This window comes from Anas platyrhynchos, chromosome 2 (genome assembly GCF_047663525.1).
Source record: "Anas platyrhynchos isolate ZD024472 breed Pekin duck chromosome 2, IASCAAS_PekinDuck_T2T, whole genome shotgun sequence".
Classification (NCBI taxonomy): domain Eukaryota; kingdom Metazoa; phylum Chordata; class Aves; order Anseriformes; family Anatidae; genus Anas; species Anas platyrhynchos.
This window is the reverse complement of record NC_092588.1, coordinates 20,721,151-20,740,938: the sequence shown is the minus strand read 5'-3', so window position 1 is coordinate 20,740,938 and position 19,788 is coordinate 20,721,151. Positions and strand designations below refer to the sequence as shown.

Here is a 19,788-nt window from a genome sequence, read left to right as displayed (position 1 = left end):
TGCTGTAACTGCTGTTCTCAACTCCTTTGGAAGAGTCCATCCTTTGGATAAATGGACAACTAGAAATCCTGGCTGTAGAGTGCAGAATGCTTTGACTGCATGAAATACGGTGGGAAGGGAATAGAAACGTGAACTGTCAAAAAACACAGACCGAGGTGTCTAAAAATGACTAGACTTTTACAAAACAGTGAAAAGTTGTTGATAATTGAAACGGTGGTGTAGAAGTCTCTTTTGGCTAAATCTCTTAAAAGATTAGGCTATAAGAAAAGTCAGAACCCATACACAGACAATGCAAAATAATGATCCAAGTAGAAAGAACACAGAACTGACTTCCTCAGTTTCAGAAAGAAAATCCCCTGGAGTTTAGTATTAAGGTTTATTAGTGAAGTTAGTAAGTCTGTTGCTTTTGTGTTTTGATAGGATGTTGTAGTTTGAGATGTGTAAGAACAGTAAATGGAGATTTGGAGATATATTCTAATTTACTGAGAATAACAGAATTCAGTGTTTTACAACTCAGAATGGCATGTAAGTTCAGAGTTTAACTCAAGGAAGCATCATGCCTATTTACAGTATTTTTTTTGTTTGTTTGTTTCAAGATACAAATTCCTTCATTAATTTTGTAATATTTCTTTCCACCTAAGGAAAGCAAATAATGCTAGAAGATGTTTAAAGATCTTTCCTACATTTGTCCTCTTTCTAACTACGTTATAAACCGTATGCAATTGCATACAATAATCCCAAACTGCACAATTTCCTCGTTTCCCTCAGAGAGCAGCTGATTTCTGAGAACCCACAGGCTATCACTGAGGTCAGAAACACCCTACCTCTCTAACATAATGTCCCACTGTCCAGCTAAAGACAAGTTGGCAGGAGCTATAGATGGTGTTACTGTGCTAATGGCACAACCCGGCTCCTGCTGCTGTTGGGAGGCTGGTGCTAAACCTTCTGCTTTGTGAGGAACTGTGGCTCTCTCAGTGTCTGAGGACGGTGTGGATAGATTTCAGCAGGGCACACAACAGGAATTTCCCCTAGAATAAAAGAGGGCTCATTGAAACTACAGTTTTAGAAAAAGACGACTTCAAGAGATTGGAGTGTTCTAAAGAAACAATCTCTTTCAAAATGGTAGATACTTGTAATTTCTTTTTGAACTGATATTTAAAGTTAGTTTTGAAAATCAAAATTTTCGGCTTTTCAGATTAGGGGATTTATGTGTTTTCAAGATGGTGCAGTACAAATATTTTCTTTCACTTTTTAAAATGTTGCTTTCTCATTTCATAACTTTAAGTAGTTTCTGAACTTTGGAAAAGTTGGCTAGTTTAATTTTGTACCTTTAGCAAAGATTAAGAAATATGGAAAACTGAAATCCTGAAACAAAGACTGAAATTCTGAAACAAAGCATCTCTCCAAATTGCAAAAGAAATATTTTAGTTTGATCAGTACAAAATGGAAGAGCTTCAGTATTTTGGTTTTCCATGTTTTTAATCAGTTCTTTTTTGAGAGCTGATTCACTCTTTCATTCCAAATAGCTGAGTAGATGGAAAAGGAAAAAAATACTAATTCCCTATGTAATTGGGAATGTGCTTTTTATGGTGAGTGTTGAAGCAGGAGAATAACTGCAGGATCCCGATGGTAGATGGCAACAGGCTGCTGTCCTTGGTGGAAATGGAGGGTCAACTGAGTTCTGAGAGGTGGTGGCTTCCAGACAGGTGGGATGAAGCTGAGGGAAGGGATGATAGAGAAGACTTCAGAAATGTCTTCTGTACTTACGGACAGTAGCACGTAGTCCTCATGGGATGCTGTTAGGGCAGCTGTGTGCAACAGGCTGTGAATTAACTGAGTTGTGGGCAGAAGTGGAGGAACCTACAGTTTGGTTGATATCTGAAATTTGAAGAAATGCTTGGATATATGCATCCTTATTCAGACAGTAAGGCAGATCTCAAGTGTGTTTTTTTTTTTTCTTTCTTTTTTCTTTTTTGTTTAGTTAGTGGTGCTATGAAATTTGTTGTGCCCAGAATGTACTAGGAAGCATTCTTAATACCAGTACAATGGAAAGCGTAGGTTTTCTGCTTCCTCTTCTAGGTATTTTGGCAATGTTGTGTACTACTTCAGTTTTTCCCATGTATACTTCAGCCTGTCTCAAATGTCTTTGTGGGGTCTTAAATATGTAGCAAGCTCAAAGTAAAATGTGTGTCCAGACATATTTTGGCACAATTGTTGTGTTGGATTTTGTATATTTATCTGTATAGGTAGATAGTGCTGAGTAGAGTTTTGGTTTGGTCTTAAAGGCCTTGTATGCAAAAAACTGATGGAGTTCTTATCTGATTGTATTCCTTGGCCAAGACATTTATAATTCAGTACATAATCTACAGTCTTCAGTGACAGGCTTTTTAGAGAGACAGAGAAACTATAAACGCTTTTGAGGTGAATCAGCAGTTTTGTTACAAAAGGTTTCAAAATTGCAGTATTTTAGGTACATATTTACATCAGAAGCTAAGTTTATACACATTTAACTTGACAAAAATAAGAAATTCTACTTTACTTCTTTTTAAAATACTAGTAGTATTTTAAAGTAGTATTTAAAGTATTATTTTAAAGTAGTATTTAAAGCAGTATTTAAAATTATATTGATTTTAAATACTACTTTAAAATGAAAGAGGATGTGTTTCCAGTGCTTGCTGGGTTGAATCTCATGTGTTTCAGGCTATGCTACAGTACTTGTTCAGTCAGTTTAGTTGTCATGATGCCTCTCTACTATTCAGGGACACCTTTCTCTGCCTCTTCAGTTTTCCATGTTTTCTTTGCCTTGGCATTAGTCTGTGTATGTCTTTCCTTTGTTGAGGTTACAGTAACACTCCAGAGATGGCTAACAGGTTTTCCCATGAAGTAAACCATCTCACATAACTAGGAAATATTGTTTCCATTAGTAATTATTCTACTCAAGTATACATTTTATTGAAACAAATTATGTGCAGCTGTGGTGAACTATTGTGTGTTACAATTTTACCAAGGTGTATGAATAATGTTACCTGTATTCTGTGCAGTTTATTTTACGGTATTTTTGATCCACATTGCTTTTTAAGGGGAGTATCTTTAACTTTTGTTGCACTTACTGTTTTTTTATTTGCTTTGGTTCCTATTTCTGCGTTGTTTGTATTTATTTATTTATTTATTTTCCCTCCACTGGTTTGTTTTTCTTTTACTGTCGCTTTGAATAAGTCAGTAGTCTTGGTGTGTTGGTGCTCTTTGCTTCATTACTGCATTCTGGCTACTTCCAGTGCTGCATGAAAAGCATAACTTGGAAAGCTTCGGCTATAGCTAGGTTTAGAGACTGACAACATGGCTAGAAGAACGTCTAAACGCATACAGACATAAAATCACAGTATTTAGTTTTTGTGCTGGTGGAAATCCTAACATAAGAGGGTTTTTACTTATAAAATTAACTATTTCTTTGTACAGCCGAACTACAGAACAGTTTAAGTAGATTTTCCATGTATATTCAATTTATATAGTAATAAAAATGCAAGTATATAAACTACAGTTGAATTATCTGTAGCATATTAAAAGCAGATATTGTACATTGGAAAGGACATAATATGTCAGCATATGGGAGCAGGAGGTTTTGAGTATGAGAAACGCTCCCCTTTCTAGTTTTCGTTTTCTTTTCCCCTTTCTGTTCTCTTTGTCTCAAGTCAAGCAAATTGATGTTGCTCTAAAGCTCAGACCTGCAAATCCAGGTATTGCACACAATATGCTTATGGCCCTCCATTTCCAAGGTAGAATATGGCCAGTGAGGGTCTTTGGTGCAAGGTGGGATACATTCTGTCCCTTTTAGAATTGTGATATTCTGGAATATCTGTATTTCTGTTGTGATACGGAGCAGAAGCAAGCTGAAGATCTGCTTTCGTTGTGCGTGAGTAGGTGATATTCTGGCACCCTTACTTGGGGCTCTGAGGAACTGCCAGTGCAGTGGGGGCAGCGTGCAGCTGCTGCACCTCGCCAAGCGCGGTGGCACATCAGACAAAACCGTGATTCAGACTGTCAAATTGTCTTACATATCCTCGTACTTTGGTGTGAGAACAGATTACTTCACACGTTTTATGGAACAGATTTCTCCAGCATCTGTGCATGCCAAGTAAGCAAGGAGGGTGGCAGAACCATCATCTCTGCCTTATCTCCATATTCTGGGTACAGTCCTTATGGAAAGGAATATCGAGCAGTAGCCTCGTTTCACCACTTTGGAACAGACTGATAGTCTCAGGAAAGCCTAGCAGGAGGGAAAGGAGGTTCAGCACTGTTGGATTGCTGTGGTTGTTGTGACCTACCCCAGCTCACCAGCTCTCTGAAGTATCAACCTGCTCCCGTTCCTGTCCATTCTGCATGCTCAGTACCCTGTCTGTGTCTATTGCCCTACACCAAAAACAGAGAGTGCTTGGAGCTTGGAGCTAGAGCAGGAATTTGGGAGCTTGCCTCTCCTGATGTAGTTTTCATGTAGCCACTAGGATCCACAAGGTGATATATGGTCCGAAGTGTTAACATTGCACAGATGAGGGTTATAATTGAGTCTGTGTGTACTGTGCAGCTATGTTAAATGTTCTAGGTCCCATTTCATGCCAGGGTCTTCTGTATATACCGTATGTCATTTCTGTCATGATTGCTAAAGAATTGAAATACACTGATTGCAGCTTCCACCCTGTAAAGCTATAATGAGATAGCACTTTCTTTTAATCCTGTTAAAAGTATTTAGAACGGCTTTTTTATAGAAATGTCACCTGAGTTACAGAACAGGGAAAACCTTTTACTTTACTTGCTTTACTCTAGAAAGCAACCGAAGCTGTCGATGTGTGCTCTGTACTCGTTTCTGTGTCTGAATATGCATCTACAGTCTTTCTGAAAGAGATGTTCAAGCTCAATTTATATTTTCTACCCCACTTTTAAATCACACTTTGCTGACCTGCTCCTTTTGTTGATGTTATTTCAAAATCTATTGTAAATATTACCTGTAGACCTGTAAAGTGAAATCCTTGCTCCTGGGGAATCACTGGCAAAATTCCTGCTGACTTCCCTAAGGTCAGAATTTCAGTCACAGGGGTTTGATGTGATCTGGTAATAGATTTGCAGATTTAATTTATGCATTGCATTAAAATACTTTGTTTTAGATAAATATGTCCTTGGTGTAAAGCTGTGTTTAAAGTAATAGTTGTGTGTCTTTGTTTTTACTTTTGGTCTTTTAGTTTCCAGCGTGTTGTCCTTTTTGGTTTTGTTTTATTGCTTTTTCTTTAATTTTGCTTACCAGAGCCAAAGCCTTAGTAGAAGAACAACGCCTTTTGTTCCTAGGGTTCAGGTAAAGACTTCGTCTGCCTGACAGAAACTAAAGTTGTGTTTTTTCTTTTGTTTGTTATGGAAAATGCATAGTAGGAAAACGTTACATTATAGTCCGTTTTCCCATATTTTTAGTGTGTTGCTTTAAGCCATATTAACAAGTTTCATGTCATCTTGTGAGCAGCTTGTAAAGTTCTGCATGGAGGTTAAAATACTAAATTGCAATTTAAAGAGACAACTAGCTTTTGTTTTGCCGTTTGCACAGTAATAACTCACACAGGTTTCAACAGTCATGATGGGTATGTATCCCACATACAAAATGTGCGTACTGTTAAGCAATAAATAATTTTATGCTGTTGATGTTCGAGGCCATTATACAAAGATTGATGTCTCTTTAAATCATTCATTATCATTACTTAACACATCCTTTTTTTGCATTTTCCAAATAATAGTAGCGCCTTGAGTGGAAGACAGGCAAATAAATTTGTACCTTTGAAACAAATTTCTTGCGTATGAAACTCGGTTCTTAGATTTTAAAAGCACGTCAAAATAACCAAAATTCTGTTAAGTAAAAAACAAACTCTTCCTTTGTGTTACTGAATTTATGTAGCCTTGATATTCTACTTAGGTACAAGTTGTTTGCCTTTTTTCATTAGGAAACTCCTAAGGTACTGTAGATTAATGCAAAAGTAGGTTTTACTAATACGTTAACAATGCTTATCTTGCTTTGCTGCATGTTTTTCAGTTTTGTGTATTTAGAATATTATCTGCTTTTCTTACAAAATACCTTTATGGAGATGTTAATCTTTTGTCTGGGAGCCGTATAAATGTTCCCCATGTTTGCTTAAGAAAAATGCAAAGGACTGTATCTAAATGATGAGAATGAGATGATGAAATCTCATATTGAAATGGAAAAAAAAAATCATACAAGTTTATAAAAAGAATTCTAAATAAGACTGCAGGAAGTCGTTTGGTTATGACTCAGACTTTAATAAAACACATTTTTTTTTTTCACAATATATTATTTCCCTAAAGTAGCCCTTACAAATGCATAAATATAAACTCGAAATTAATAAAACAGAATTGTCAAGACATTAGTTTTTAAATCTCAAAAATGTTATTGGATTTTTTTTTTAATGTTACTATGTGCTACTGACATAACTGGCTTTCTATTAAAAATTTAAAATGTCCTTTATCATGATTGAGAAAGTTGGCTTCTGCTTGTGGTAATGAAACCAAAGGGGGTGCAAAGCCACTCACAAATTGATAAGTAGTTCACAGAGGTAAATGTTGTATATAACACAAGTAGTCTTTTATGTATGTGCAAAATAAATTAGGAAATAATATGACAACTGAGTGTTCAATTTAAAAAGGAAACAAATGCCTGAAACTTGCATATTTCACAAAATATTGTAAAGTAGAAGTAACAAGTAGTAGTCCTGCATTTAAACCCCATTGTAAAAAGAAATAGATGTAAAAATTGTCAGTTCTACTTAGAGTAATACCTTCTAATGGGGAAAAAAAAAAACACCCACACATAAAAAAAACAACACAGAACAAAATAATTTACGTTGCACATGGTATTGGAGATTCAAACTACCTTCAGCTCCGATTTTGTTTCTGCACGATGTCTGTGGAGTCAGTGCAGGCCTCTCACCTAAGAGGTTTTTGCAGAGCTCAATCCTAGTTGAAGCCAAATGTGTTTATTAGAGGAGCTCCAAGAAGCTCCCAAGGAACTCAAGCTTACGACCTTGGCAACATCTTTAAGATTAGGCTGAAACAAGAAGTCCCCCATCTGCCCGTGTCTCGTAGGGAAAGTAGGTAGTTTAAGATGGATTAATTTAATATTTGTTTACAATGCAGGTTGCAGGGAAGAACAGAAATTCTCCAGTGATCTATCTTTAAGCAAGCTGACTTGGGCATTAGAAGCAGTCCAGAAGCAGTGCAGGACTCTGGTTACTTTTTGGCATGAGCAATTAGCTAGCACAGAGCTCTGAGCTGTTGTTTGTGGATGCCAAGAGGTATGCATTACACTGTGGGCTTTGGTATAGCTGTGTCTGTAGAATTCCCTACAAGAATGAGGATCTCCAAACGTTTCTGTTTATACCTATTTGTTTCACTGCTTTTAACAGGAAATGCACATCATTATTCTTGCTCTTATCTTCTCTACTTGTTAGTCTGAAAGTGATCCTGGTGATACGTGTCCCAGATTCTGGCACAAGTTCCTCCTCCACACTTCTGTCCATGTCATTCAGCTCATTTTCTCTCTCTTTTATCACTGGATGATTTAAAAAATATCCTTTTTCTTTTATTGGAAAGAAAAATATTCAATTTCATTTTTCCCTACTATGCACCCTTATCCCAAACTTTTACTACATATACAGCACTTGGAAGTGTGCATATTTATTACTTGAACTTTTAGAATCGTTTTAACATACCAGCAGTTTTCTTACTTACAGAATGCTGTTATGCAATATCTTCATAGAAGAACTGTTCTTAAATGTGTTTTCGTGCATTATCTCTTGTTCACTCTGCGGAGCCTCCTTTTGAGCCAGTTGCCATTAAACCAATGTTTTTTTTCCTAACTTCAAAAATTTAAGACATCTCTTTTGCTTTACTACAGAACATCAGTGTGTTTGATCTTGTATAAAAATATGTGCACACATCTATTTAGCATTATTGAAATCAAAATGGAGCCACTAAAAAAGAAATTTGTAGCGTATCTACATCAGGGTAGCTTTAGTACCTCCATAATTTTCTGGTGTTCAAAACCTAGAAGATCTTTTTTTTAACAGCCTTTTCTTGCATTTGTTCCAGCATCTAGGACAGCAACCCAAAGACAGCAATGGTCGTTTGATTTAACAACTTTGAGTAGTCAGCATTTGTCAGAGGTAGATTAGAGAACAACCAAAGCTCACCGAAGCTACAATAGAGATTCTACCACCTCAGGGCAATTCCTTCATCCACATAAATTTAGTCCAAAATAATTGCATTTTTTAAAATAAATGGAGACCTAGTGATGTTTGAGCAGTTTGGCTGGGATGGTCCTAATTACATGATTACTTCTTTTCTAGAACTCTGAGCTCGTTCATTATTTAGAATCTTTATTAAGGCAAGATCTAAAAGAAGAAGGGTGAAATCTAGTAAACTGAATTTTTGCACTTAATTTATGGAGCTTAATTAATACGAGCTTAAGGTGCTTTGTGGAAGAGCTTTGACTTACCCAGTTGAAGGAAAACTGGGTACCTCAATACCTGCAGTGGGGGATTCACCCCAAATAAAGCACATCTATCCTCGTTAACTCTACTTGAAACTTAGGCTACTCCAGAACTTTTGGTTCTTAGAATGCATCACCAGCCCTTTATATATAAAGCCTTTTATATACTGTTTTATGTGACTCATTCCAGAAACTGGACATCTGTGTTTTAGAGTGAAGAGACTGAACTTGTCTCTTAGAGAGGTGCTTTTATCGTCAAGCTATTGCACATCCTTTTCTTTTCTGGAGTGTGAAGTCTTCTCTGAAGCTGAGACACTGTGTGGCCAGGATCCTAAGTGTGTGGTGATAGCAAAGAAAGCTTAATTTTAGTGTAGCAGGTTCCAGACTCACTAACCAAAGTGTGTATTGATCTTGTATTGTACCCCCGTTGGATAAGAACCAGGAAGAATTCTGTGAAGCTGGGGCCAGACCTTCAGCTCTGTCCCCTCTCTGTGCTGCCCCTGATGAGTATCTTTATTGTCAGTCTGTAGAAGAGTTCTTGTTTATTCTCTGCATATCAGGTATTCCTGCCTAGAAGCCCATCTCAAGGAGTTCAGCAGATACGTCACTCAGTGGATGACAGACCATCTCACAACTTCAGGACCTACTGAGTTCAGATACTTGTTTGCCAGAATGTAGGTCATAACAGAAATCTAGTCAAGAATTAGGTGCACTTCTGTCTAGGGAAGATATGAGCATGTGTGTGGCTAATAAGTTTCCAGAACTCAGAACTTCAACACTAAGGAAAGCCTTAGTGCTGGGCCTTAGTTTGGAAAGCCTTCATGTGGGATCGCTTTCTGACTAAATATATTTCAGTTGCTTACATCCTAAATTACCTAGGTAGACGAAGCCCTATTCAAGACATTTCCTACAGGTGTTAACCTCCACATTAGCACCAGCCATCGTGACATTATTATGTCATATTTTATGTGTTGTCATTTTGGCATTCATTTCCCCCCATTTGGATCAGAATTGCACCTGTCGCAGTTTCTTAGATTTTTTTTTGAGTTACCTCCTCTTAAATATGCGTTTCCTACATCTATTAAAAACTGCTGGTGCAGGGGGTAGTTTATAGGTTCTGCTCCATTTGTCAGCTGCCTCAGTCTTTCAGTGCTGAGCATCACAACAGCTGTGCATTCCTGTGGGTCTTTCACCCTGTGACTAGAATAATTCAATGTTCTTCACTTTCTGTTGGTAGGAATCTTTTCTGCATATTACTCAACACAGCTATAAAGGAAAAAAAAATAATTTCCTTATCAGCTTTCCTGTTATACATCTGGTGTTCCACATGACAATACTGACTGTGTAGTTCTTTTGTCACCTCCTTCCATTTCTCTCACCCAGTCTGGTTTTGACGCTCTTCTTCTGACATCAGTGGCGTTCCTGTGTTTCACCAAGAAACATCCAGTATATTTAACTTTCCTAGTCGTCCTAAAGCAAATTCTTATTTATCCCCTCTTCCTTTTTCTAACCCCATGAGAATTCAATCGCATCCTCCCCTCTGTGGGGCTCCTCATCCATTCCCTCACTCTTGGTTTTGGTTTCTTCTCTTCTTTTTGCATTCAAATCAAATGACTTTGTGGGTTGCAAGAGCCTGTGCTGTGTACTGGGTGTTAGCAATGTGAACACAGGAGAAAGACGCTTTTGGTTGAAATTCTGCTTTCTGCTCTGGCCAGTAACAAGACAAAGTACAGGGAATGACAGGAACATTATGACCATTATGTACAGGTTTTTCCAAATTTTGTGAGAGTATTAATAGAGGAGCAGAAGTTATGTGTCAATGGAAATTTTGAGTTCTTAAGGCAAAACACAACTTTCTCAAAGAAATAGTGTCAGATGATTTAACTCAGATGATTTAAGATGAGCCCTTAGGCTCCTTCTCCAAACCACTTTGGCCAAAGTCTTCTTGCAAAAGTTCAGTCAAACAACTAAGGGAAAGAAGTATTTAGCCTGAATAAGAATGAATAATTCTGGTTATATTTGGGTACCCAGGTGTGGATTATCTCAACTTCACTATGTTTGTGATATTGTCTGGATCACAAATGCATTGCATTCTGCTAAATTGAGGATATTTTTTCTCCTAAATAAGTAGATGACAAAATTGTCTTCAGTGCAACTTTGCTTCATCAAAGCTCTCTTTGGGTTCATATTGTTGGTGAAAAGCTTTCTATTTGTTATCTGTAGTTGGATGAAGATAACTGATAGTGCAGATAATTCTCAATTTAGATAAACACTGACAAATTCTCTCACTTTGCAGGAATGGAGGAGCAGCATCTAGAGCTCTGTTGAATGAAACTTATTAGGGATAATTTATCTCACCCAGTTTTTTGCTTCAGGAGTCAGGGAGCCCTTTAACTGTCTGTACCAGAAACCTACAAACCCAGTAGCAGGGCCAATAGCATGATAATAGAGGATAGGTATCCCCCATCCTCTAATATCCCAACACTGGTGGTTGGTAGCTATAGGGTTTTAAGGTTTTAATGGAGTAGGAAGAAGTACCCTCCCACCACTGAATGTGTGGGTGTGTGTTAGTGTCATCTCACTTACTGCAGTAAGTAGGCCCAGCAGAAAGCTGAACCCACCTCATGTTGGTTGGTCTGGAGACCTGAGAATTGTATCAAGACCTTTCTTGAAGTGACTTTAGTGCTGAAGAGCTCTGACAGTAGATGGAGACCCTGTCTCTGAAATGATGTCAGATGGGCTCCACAAAAAGTACAGCTGTCCCTGGGGATGTTTACCTCAGGAGGGGTGTATTCATGCCTAAAGGTGCACAGCTTTGTTAAGTGTTGAGCGAGGCATTACCTTCACCAATTCCTGTAAGTTCAGGGAGGGACATTGTTTCTTTTAAATGTCCTAGTTTGTCCTCTCTCTCAAGCAAGTTCCCCATGAAGAGGGCCTCCTCTGTCAGTTGTAGTTAATATCATGGTGGTACCACCATGTAATGACTCCCATGTTATTTGAAAAGCTTTGTTTTGTCCTACCTGCCCCATTTCCCCCTGCCACAGTGTTCTAAAGTAGGTGTATCATCTCCTTGAATACTGCATTTGCAACTATACTATTCAAACTGGAATAGCTAAATAGCAGCATCTACTGAGTGTAGTAAAAATACTTGCTAGGCCAAGTCTAAGACCAATTAATAATAATTTATCCAGATGAGTAATGGTAGTTTTTGCCTTGTTGTTGCTGGGTAGGACTGGGAAGAGGTTGTTCTATTGAAACTCCCTCTCTTAGGATTCCCGGAGGGCTTGCTTGATTTTAGCATGAGCCTCCACATCTTGAAAAACATTTAGAGATTTTAAATATTTATGGATTTATTCCATAGTCTTTCCAGCACAACAGGACATGAAACATTCATTCATTCACTGTGCATAAACTACGTAGAAATGTATACATAGGAATACCAGACATCAGTAATGCAAGTAATACAATACAACTGCCAAGAGACAATAATCCTAACCTTAGCACCACGTGAAAAACAATTAGTATGAAATAATGTACTTACGGTACAGGGTTTTAAAAATGAGTAACTCCTGGTACTTACTGAAGCTATTGCAGTTTTAATTTGTTTTTATGCTTTATTACAAAAACAGAGTAGAACATAATATTTTGTGTTTAAGTAACTGATATAAATAGAAGCTAATGAGCAAAATTAATTTTAAAATTTAATATGGTGCTTTGTTGTAGAAATGAGTTCACTAATTAATATTTTCTCATTACAGATAAAACTATGGTATGACAAGGTTGGTCATCAGTTAATAGTGACAATATTGGGAGCAAAGGATCTTCCTTCAAGGGAAGATGGGAGGCCAAGGAATCCTTATGTTAAAATTTACTTTCTTCCAGACAGAAGGTAGGGTGAACAGAACAACAAGGAATGTTTGAGTAAGAATTAGTCTGATACTCAGATGTCATGCACAGCTGAGCTTACTGGTCACGCACTTATGGAAAAATACTACAGTCTGAAGTTTCTTAATTGAATGTTCTGTGTAATAGTGGTTTGTCTTTGGATGCTGAATGCTAACTCACTTTCACTGTGTATTTTATTAAATACTGAATAGAAAACAATAAGGTAAACGTTACATCACTGCATGAGGAACTGTTACTTGCAAAGCATGTTGTTAGTGTTTTATAATGCCCTTATTTTCTATGACAGTTATTCCTGTATAGTGCAAAGAAAATGCTGCAAAGGTAGGTTCACAGATTTCTGGACTGATCAGCCCAGCTGTTTGGTGTGTCCCACACTTAAGCAGGAAAAGTTCTGACATCCAAAACCCAATAGATTTCATATCACACTATTAGTGAATTAAGGCTGAAGGAGACTTAAAATGGACAAGTTACTGAGAATTCCCAGATGCAACTTGAAGACTTTTCCCAAAGCAAAGGATTGATATTAGTCTGGGATAGTGTATTACATATGTATTTAGAAAAAATGAAACTGTGGTAAGGCTCCTTATTCCCAAATATCTCCTTCATTCTTTGTCCACGATTTTCTGTTACTTGCACGTTAGAGTTGGGAATAATAACAAAGAGCATAGTATGTTCCCCAACAGATTTTTGTTATTGATATTTCTTCAGATCATGTCAGTAAGGGAAAATGTTTATTTTATAGTGTATCAATCAAATAATTTGAAGATTTAACCTGACTCAGTACATTAAAGATTAACCAGTAGATTGCTGAATCTGGAGATGTAACTTCCTAGTTTGTTTTTACATCCTTTGCTTTTTATAATATCTAAGCTGGGAAGATGCTAACTATCTTCAGTGCCAATTGACTTCAGCAGAAATTAAAGCTATTGAGTATTTTGAAAGACATTGCTTTTACACTTTCATTGTGTGCCATATGATAACAGGCGATAATCTTCTGTGACTGCATATGTTTCTGTATAATTTATAAAGAGGTTTTGAATGAGTTGTCCTGGGCTGAACAACATTTGGACTGATGGACTAGATTCTTAGTTTATTCAAATTGCTGTAGTATGTATGGAGATGCTAAGGCTATGCTAAACTGAATATCAGGTGTGCTTAAATTATCTTACCTGCTTTTTGAAGATTAATGAAACTACCAAAAATGTCTTCGTAATACTTCACTGTAAACTCTAATAACTCAGAATACGTATGAGAAAGTTAATTAATTAAATAATGTGGGTGTGCAGTTATGGAAAGTTACATAACATGAAATTTATTATTTTATAATAATTCATGTTTCTCAAGAATGATTTCATCTTTTTCCTATTTATGTGAAGTATTCAGAACTCTAATTATTCTATGGGTTTTCTACCACATACATAAGAATAAGCAAGTTGTCTTGTTGAATTAGGTTGGTGTTTTTTTTTTTTTTGTTTTTCTCCTGGCAGTAAAATTCATTTTCCTTTGCTTAGATGTAAAAGCTAAGTAAGCAAAATATATTTCTAGTGTAAGAGAAGGAAACGTGCTAGAGGTAAAATACGCTTAAATAAGTCAAGCATTTAATTAGAGGAAGACACAGAATTCTCTTTGATTAAACAGATTTGATTGGAAAAGCTTGTCCAGTATAACTTATTTTAATTCTCAAGGGTAAACAAATTTTAGTGTAATAGAAATAATTGCATTATTTGCTTTAACAATGTGTCTAAAAATATTATTTCTTAGTTAATACATTGACCCAGTTTCTAAGTAATAGTTCAGAAATTCAGTAACTATATTACAGTTGCAAGTACTTCCAAACTTCATTGCCATATTAAAAAATCTACATAAATTAATACCACAGCTGCATTATGCAGCTATCAGCAGGTTTAAAATTAAGCATTGTTCTGAGAACTCTTCTCGGTATTCTCAGTAGAATGAGCGTGGGTGTTTTCCAGTGAAACTCATTGCCATCAGAAAATATTAATTCTTTCAAGCAGAAATGTTCTGAGAAACACTTTGCTTTCAACAGCACCCATGAGTCCAAGCCAGGACTCTCCTGGTAGCCTTACATGAGGCTCCAACGGGTCAGGCCCACCTTGCAGTGGAGATCTGCCTTCAACCTGGGGACCCAAAGGATTTGGAGAGCTGTTTTGAGAACACTATTCCTGACACTGTTGCTGGAAGAATTAATGTAACTCATTTTCAGGGCTTCTGGTTTTGTGGCTGTGCAACCCATAGTCAGGAGCACCCTGTGCAGAGCGGCCCCACACTGCCAACGGCTCCCTGTGTATGGGGCCAGCTGCTCCCTCCTGCTCTGCACCTTTGGGGCCAGCTGCTGTAGGACTAGAAATTCTGAGTGAACCTGCTGGCTCAATTATCTGAAATGCATTTTTGCTGTGCCCAATGTTGTCTGCATACATGTGCTCATGGGAATTCCATCTACAGAAGTATATCAATTTATAAAAACTCCATGTTTGCTGCTTGCAAAACAAACTTATTAAAACATTTTTGGCTTTCAGAGAATTTCTTAAAATTGGAATTGGCATGTGAACTGGGAATTCAGCTGACTTTAGGTTTTAATATGAAGTTATGAATTATGCTGAACTTAGAATTTGTCTTTAATGATAAAACAGACATACGTTATCATACTACTTCCATAATACTACACAGTCTGGTTTAATATTTGCTGCTTTCCACAATATGCTTATTACAGCTTAATTGTCTATCAAACTTTTAAAGTATTTGATTGTTTTTTGCAGTGATAAAAATAAAAGAAGAACCAAAACAGTAAAGAAAACATTGGAACCTAAGTGGAACCAGACATTTATTTATTCTCCAGTTCATCGGAGAGAATTTAGAGAACGAATGTTAGAAATTACTCTTTGGGACCAAGCACGAGTTCGAGAGGAAGAAAGTGAATTTTTAGGAGAGGTATACAATTACTGTTAGTTGTTACAGGAATATATTTGTTCACACATTCAAGATATAGTGTTTTTCAATAAAATAACTAAATGTAGCAAAGCAAAGATGCTTTAATTTGTTGTATTTGTCCTTATTTTCATTTAGTAGTATTTGGCATATAGTATTGATACAAGATTCTTTCTGTATTTGTTCTGTTTTAATAGCAGGATGCACGTGGTTTCTCAAATTCTTTGAGAACTGTTTAATAAAATCTATATTATCCATAGTTTTATTTTACCAGAATATTGGAATGTTGCTGACTAACTTGCTACAAAATACTCTAATGCTGTTAAGATTTTAATAAGGTCTTGTGAAAGATTTTGGTGTATTTGGTTATATAAAGGTACAGGAACAGATTCATATTAAATGCAGATTTTTTTAAAATGCAGATTTATTTTTTTTTTAAAGTGCAGAAACTTTTAAAAGACAAACTCCTTAACTTATAAGACAAACTCCCTAACAGTAACAGAATAATAGAATAAAATTTATGAACACACATATTTTAAGAAGTAGTTATACAATGCTTTCCTACTTTTAATCATTTTTTCTATTTTAGATTCTTATTGAGTTAGAGACAGCGTTACTAGATGATGAACCTCACTGGTACAAACTTCAAACACATGATGTCTCTTCATTGCCACTCCCCCATCCCTCACCATATTTGCCACGCAGACAACTCCATGGCGAGAGTCCCACACGGAGGTTACAAAGTAGGTTGTTAGTTTTATATGTGGTGCATGGTTCTATTGAATTAATATGTATGTATTAATATAAGTATGTTGAATTCTTGTAGATGGGAAGCTGACAGAATTCATGTGTTCATTTTTAGATGTTCTTATGGTCATTTAAGATTAGTGATGAGAGTCTAATGTGTTACAATAGTAATACTGAACACTGTGCAATGCATATTTTTTTTTCTTATGAGACTACCTGGTCCAGATCCTGAGCTTGAGCAAGTTATCATGGTCTTCTGCAGTGTGCTGTTTTTATCTGGAAGTCCCATCTCCCCTATTACATTTATCATTTCATTTTTTAATCAAAAGAGAAAATGCAGTAACTTTCTCTTTACTTCTTAAAGATAAAATGACTTGTGTATAAGATAATATGTAACTAAAGTGATACCATGGCCTAGTGTCATGTTTTGATACTATGCTATGTGGTTACGTTCACAAATGGAATTCTCTTTTGTAGAGTTTGGTATAGTCAGGATAGTTTGATGTTACCAGTAGGTATGCTGAAAATAGTATACATGCAATAGATACATAAGAACAAAACAGTATATTCTGAAACTGTTTCTTTAATGCTTCATTGTTTCTTTAACTGCTCACTACTCTCAGTCCTTCAAAGTTATCCTTCATGGAATGAACTTTATATAGTATCAGTTGACGCTGAAAAATCTTTTATTATTCCTGCAAGTAATTCTTGCAGGGAAAAAAAAAAAAGAACTATTTCTAAAAATTCCTTGACTTTTGTATGGTCATTGTGTGTGAGTGAGTGTGTATGTGTGTGTATATATATGTATATATTAACACAACACAGACTTGCAGAAGCTTATGCCTGTGTAGGCACACAAATAAGCTTGCATGTCCTGTCTCCTCTACTAATCAATTCCTTGTATTAATAGTAGTTGGTAGTTTTTGTGTCTGTGCACTAGATGTTAAGACGGATTAAAATGCTCCATATCATAATATTCTGAGATAGATGCATTAACTGAGAGTTGAAATGAGTAGCCTTCAAGCTGTAGGATTGCACTTATCCACAAAAAAGGGAAAAAATGGTAGTTAACAGGTAAAGAGCTTGTTTTCAATTCACTTCTCTTCAGTATCCTCAAGGACCATTAATGTTAGTAAAGTTTTTAAACCATTTTTCTTCTCTATTTTCTGCCATCTTGTAATGCTTAATTCTAGAAAGTTAAATGTTTCATGTAAAAGTACTTTTAAAGACCAATTGGACATTTCAGTATCTGTATGTGAAATTTGTGGGGAAAAAAAAAAAAAGAAAAATTTTCCATCTTGCATAGAAACCCTGTTTATTAATTCCCATCCATGCAATAAATAACTGACATGAAGAATGAATAAAATAGTAACTGTTTTATTTTGGAAATGATTTGTAATGATATTTGATTAGAGATCTGTTTAATAATACTGACACAAAGTTTTTTAGCCAGTGAGAAGTTTTTAATAGTTTCTTGTGATTAACATAACAAACTTATATGCCTTTGTGGAAATGCAGAGGGAAGGGAAGGACTTGACAAAACTTCTGGTCTGGTGAAACAGTAAGATCTGATGTAGAAATCCTGCTTTGCAGTGAAGGACTGTGCCCAGAACAGTAGTTGAACACCTTATGGTGTTCTGCAAACTTTAGTCAAAGAAGCAGTATAAGATATTCACTGTGGTTGCTGGAGAATTCTCACATTCCTCTGATGCATTATGATATGTTCATGCCTACTGAGATGGGGATTCCATCAGGAAGAATTTTCTCTAGTGTCCTGGGAATATATTCACTTCTTGAATCCTAGTGTGTCTTATTATCATTCTCAATTTAAAAAGATAATTTTATGTGTACAAATATAGAGAACAAGGTCTCTTGACAGGTGGATAGATTCAGATAATCAGAAACAGATAGATTCAAGGTCTCTTGAATCCCTCCTTTTTTGGGACTGGATCCAAACAAAAACTTTAGACCCAGTCAGAGATCTGCAGTTGTAGCAGAATCCATATAACAAAACATACAATTTTTGGTGAATTGGTGTCTCACCTCTGAAATTTGTGTCCATTGCCTGTTGTCCAGAGAGGTGGTGGAATATCTCATTGGAGATATGCAAAACTTAATTGGACAAGGCTGTAAGCAAAGCAGTGTAAACTGGCCAGTCTTGAAACAGGTATTGCACTGGGTGACCTCTAAATAGTCTCCCTACTTAAACCGGGGACTGATGAAGGGTAGACAGCACTTCTTATGACTTATAACTCTAATATATTAGTAACAACATATAGAAGTCTGGTTGTTTGATTGTTTTTGGAGGTTTCAAAAGAATATTAAGCTAAACGTAAGATCTCTGTGTTTCTTCTGTCTGAAGCTCTTTTCACGTCCTTCATCAATCTTGTATAAGATGTTATCCGATTTTGCCAGTGGCACATTTTGACAGCATGCAAAACAAAAAAAAATAAATTAAAAAAAATCCAGAATGAAGACAGGGAATGTCTAGCAAGTGTGCTTGTCTTATTTAAAGCACTTTTTAGAGCACTTAATGTGCTCTTACACCGTAAGCTGATTTCAATTTCTGGGGCTGCAAAAGCTGTCTTCAGCGTCAAGAGCAGTTCAGTCCTCCCACCTTTTGTTCAATTCTGTGGTGCTTATACATATAGAGTTGGTGAGTACAATATGACGTACTTCAATGTAGTCCCCAAAATTTGTTATTGCGAGAAATACCAAGAGATTTGGAATTACAAGGCTGTTTGTCGTTTGTATAAATACAGATCTACACATCTAAGCTTTCTTCATTATTGTCAAGCTGCTATAAATACATATATTTGAAGACAATACTTCAGTGGTATTCTCTGAAGGTAGTTTAAAAGAACCACCTACACTTACCACTTCTATTCCCTTTTTAATATCACTGAATCTCAGCATTCTTGAAGACAGGCAAGTTGTCAGCCCTGAAGACTGAGCTCCCAGATTTACAGATAGCCAGGAGCACAGTGTGAACTTCCCACAGAGCCCCGTATGCCATTTTTTTTAGGAACCAGCTTTCAAAGAGACACTGTCGCTTAGTTTCTACATCTGTTTATCTCTCAGGATCTCTGAGTGGGCATTATGTTGTGGTACAGAGTGATCAAAGCCAGCTGTCCACATTCTTTTTCCCAGTCCTGTGGCCCATACAATCCATTAACCTCCTAGTGATGAATGATCATTTCCATGCATTTTCCATATTATGGAAAAAAAGAAAATACTGAGAAATACTTAAAGAAAGCACAGAAAAAGGAAAATGCTTAGAAATTGGAACTAATATAGCACATAGGATTATGACTTACAAGGTCTTTCAGCTAATTATATCTCAGATTTTCATAAACTGTCTGGCTTTTATCCAATGAGTATATGTTATTTTTTTTCTTAATGAAAGAATGAGCTTTTTCATTTGTCATGCTGGACTTCTGAACTGAACTTTTAAAATGTCTTCATTTTCTCTAACATTTGACATAATATCTGCCATGCATTAAGAAGTCCAAACAGCATTATCTAGGGTCATAGGCCAACTGAAATTATTTTTATATTGCCTCTGAAAAGAGAATGTAAACAGAAAAGAAAAAAAAACAACAAAAAAACAACACAAAAAGATTTAAGAATTCCTGTAGTTGGTTAGGCCACAC

The 19,788-nt window shown here is 36.3% G+C and overlaps 1 protein-coding gene across 25 annotated transcripts in view; it reads left to right on the top strand.

The window, feature by feature from the left end:
* Positions 1 to 19,788, top strand: part of RIMS2 (regulating synaptic membrane exocytosis 2) — a 450,137-nt gene that overhangs the window by 248,259 nt on the left and 182,090 nt on the right. For 19 of the 25 annotated variants that reach the window (XM_072034409.1, XM_072034395.1, XM_072034397.1 and 16 more), the window contains 3 exons: positions 12,295 to 12,425; positions 15,220 to 15,391; positions 15,978 to 16,131. In XM_072034409.1, coding sequence (XP_071890510.1) covers positions 12,295 to 12,425; positions 15,220 to 15,391; positions 15,978 to 16,131 — 457 coding nt within the window. Of the gene's footprint in view, positions 1 to 5,293; positions 5,342 to 12,294; positions 12,426 to 15,219; positions 15,392 to 15,977; positions 16,132 to 19,788 lie in introns of all 25 variants that reach the window. The other 6 variants (XM_072034389.1, XM_072034391.1, XM_072034396.1 and 3 more) reach the window with 1 other exon arrangement.